Source organism: Adiantum capillus-veneris, chromosome 26 (assembly GCF_014529385.1).
Source record: "Adiantum capillus-veneris isolate H3 chromosome 26, ASM1452938v2, whole genome shotgun sequence".
NCBI lineage: Eukaryota > Viridiplantae > Streptophyta > Polypodiopsida > Polypodiales > Pteridaceae > Adiantum > Adiantum capillus-veneris.
The window spans coordinates 65948690-65951627 of record NC_140956.1 but is presented as its reverse complement, the minus strand read 5'-3'; the positions used below and the strand labels follow the sequence as shown (position 1 = coordinate 65951627).

General features: G+C 41.3%; 1 protein-coding gene across 1 annotated transcript; it reads right to left on the bottom strand.

Moving 5' to 3' along the window:
* Positions 1-1395: 1395 nt before the first annotated feature.
* On the bottom strand, positions 1396-2022 carry LOC147423585 (uncharacterized). The gene has a single exon (XM_086501308.1). The coding sequence runs from the start codon at positions 2020-2022 to the stop codon at positions 1396-1398; it is 627 nt and encodes a 208-aa protein (XP_086357434.1).
* Between the last annotated feature and the right edge of the window lie 916 nt (positions 2023-2938).

The window sequence follows — 2938 nt, the reverse complement described above, 5'->3', positions numbered from 1 at the left end:
AGATGTTGTTGATGTCGTAAGCTAGTAGACAAACAAAATAGTTTAACCAATTTACTAGAGAAAAGGCACAAGTAACAGGGGCTGCAAAAAGATGTTGGGCCCAAATGCGTACACGTTTGCATGGAGCGGCATTTATTTTGGTTCCAAAATTTCAACTACATAGTCAAGGCTCTAACAGAGAGGTCATGGGAGACTTTGAAAACGGTATGCAAACAATTGCTCTCAGGTGACAAGGATAGAGAAGCTTTCCAACAATGTGTTGATTATGCTAATAGAGAAGGTAGGTTTAGAGATCCGTGCCATATTGAAGCATCAAGAAGCACTGAGCTCTAGCGTGCTGGAAAGAATCTGGGGGAGAAAATGTGAAACTTCAACACATGGCCCCTTGGGGTGACCATCTTTATCATTTGATCATGCTCCTATGGTAGTAGCCCAATAGGCCTCTTTTTTTTTTCTTTTTGGGAGGGGACGGGGGTTGCCTCTTTTTTTCGTTGTTGGGACCCCTCCTTGGCCCTTCCAAATCCACACTTCCATTGTGTGTTTGCTTACCTAGTCTACCCTTCGTCTTAATATATCTTGTACACAAAATTTTTGTATGAAGTATACTGCAATTTGATTGTTATTTGGCATTGTGCACTCTTAATTTGTGGATGAAGCACGCCAACGATCACCTTGCCAAACTCTTATGTTCTAGGTCCGAGAGCTTCAATCTTGGCATGTCCAAACACAATTGTTGTATGTGAAGTAGAGTTTTTTCCATGGTCGATATCTAGCCATTACATTAATCTGAGCATTAAAAACGTGTTTCGTCGCTCTGAAACCTCAAACCTGCTTTGCCTCATGGAAAGCGAAGGACCCATGTGGGATGCATGTTTCATGGAAGCATGATAATCTACAGTACGTTTTCCCTTGATGAAAAGACGTATGCTACGTGGGACAACGATATGGAAATTTTCCACGTAAAATCAATATTCAAGAGAATGTTTCGGTGGGACCACTTAATTAATGGATATTTATAAAGAAAATTATATAAACAGGATCATCTTAATTAAGAGAAGCCTGAGGAAACGCGAGCCAAATTCTATTACCATAATCTCATCTAAAGCTGGGTGTCCATTAAGTGAAAAAACTGCAATTGGAGAAATTAAATATTGGAATTTCAATCAGGGATAGAAACTACGTCAACAAGGCAAGTAATGCCATTAATTTGATCCAAGGCAAGTAATGCCATTAATTTGATCCAAGTCAAAGTAATGCCATTAATTTAATACAAGTCAAAGTAAGCTTGTTATACATGATTAATTTGTCAGCAGCACGTGAAGGCCTCCTTAAGAACCAAAACCCTAGCTCCATTATGCAATACAATTTATAGCTATTTTATTTCATTCCAGTACTTTAGCTGTAGCAATTAACGAGCTTGATTCTAATTGGACCTTCCGGCGTCAATGCGACCCGTTCAATGATCCGGCGAACATCTTTATGCTGGCCTTGCTCAGACGTTGCTGATGAGCCGATCTTCATGTGTCGCTTGATCTGCTTGGATCCAATTGCTGTATTGGGCAGCTTGTTGACGTTGGCCATGGCGTGATGCTGTTGATGATCATCAGAGCCAGCACGACATCGTTGCTTGTATAGCTTTTGCAGCTTGGAATTCGCAATATTATTGACTTCGCTTATAAAGCTCAAGAAGATGGACGCCACCTCCATGTCCGTCAGGATACCATAATCCTTACTTAATATAGAGCTCGGGGCGCCTTCATTAATATGCAGATCCCTAGCTGACGCATCATCGACGTCTTGTTGCACAGGCGCAGAGCCTTCATCTTTCGCGAGGAAGGCATTGTCTTTGAGGATGCGGCTCCTGAGCTTGGGCTGTCGCCTAGTCAGCCGTTGCTTCTCATTATAATAAGGCGCTGCTGGTGATGATGATATACTCGGTTGCTGATCATGACGTTGCAAGAGATCCTCTTGATCTGCAGACCTTTTGCGTATACCTGCAAGCGTCTGCCTAAGGTTGGCCATGGTGGAGGGATATTGGAGACGACAATCTGAGTAGGAAGCACCGACCTGCAACTGCTCGAGTTTTATGCCACAAAATGGAAATGGCCGCATGGCCTCCTTTTATAACCCTAACCCTCCTTTTAGCACGGCTATTGCTAATTGCTTTCCGCGTAAACTTTGCTTTTTATTATACTGGAAAATGCCTTCTAGAAACATTAACGCGCAAACTCCTCCTTAGCCATTCTTATGCTTTTTTTAAAAGTAAAGCGTGTCGTTAAAGTTAGAGCCAAATTAGACAATGCCACACTAAAACTCTATGGTTAGCAGTGTTCGGGAAAAATCATTTTTCCAAACATACAAAATTCCTTTCTTTCATTTTGTCAAAAGGAAATTTTAGAAGGTTAGGTTGTTTTTTTTGGGTTTTTACACTATTTTTCTCTATTTTGGGGCGGTATTTCTCCTTTCCCCCTGCCCTCAACCGGCATTTTTGATTGAATTGAAAACGGCACCATATTAAGCTGAGACACATTTTTTCCGAACGCTGATAGTTAGGCATGGCAGCATTCTTGGCCATTTAGTGTCCAACTATGGTATCATCACTTATTGAGATAAAATGTTGGTTATCATAAATCTTCTCAAGTTGGCAAGCCCATGAGTTGTACAAGTTTTCATTCGCCATCATAAGTACTCCCGAGGACTTTTCTACATGTGTCCTAAGATAGATCGGCCCTTATATCAATTACTAGTTGCAACGTGGCTTTTGAGAAGCTCAAATCTGCATTGGTGACACTCTTATTCTGAAAGCACCTCAATGGAGTGGGGTAACATCTTCATACACATATTGATGTCAGTGACTATGCCAGTGGCTACATCTTGGCCCAGCTTGTTGATGAAGATCTAGTTTCTTTCATTGCATATGCTAGCCAAAAATTGAACC

Coding starts and splice junctions, on each gene's coding strand:
- LOC147423585 (XM_086501308.1), bottom strand. CDS start 2,022: ATGGCCAACCTTAGGCAGACGCTTGCAGGTATACGCAAAAGGTCTGCA.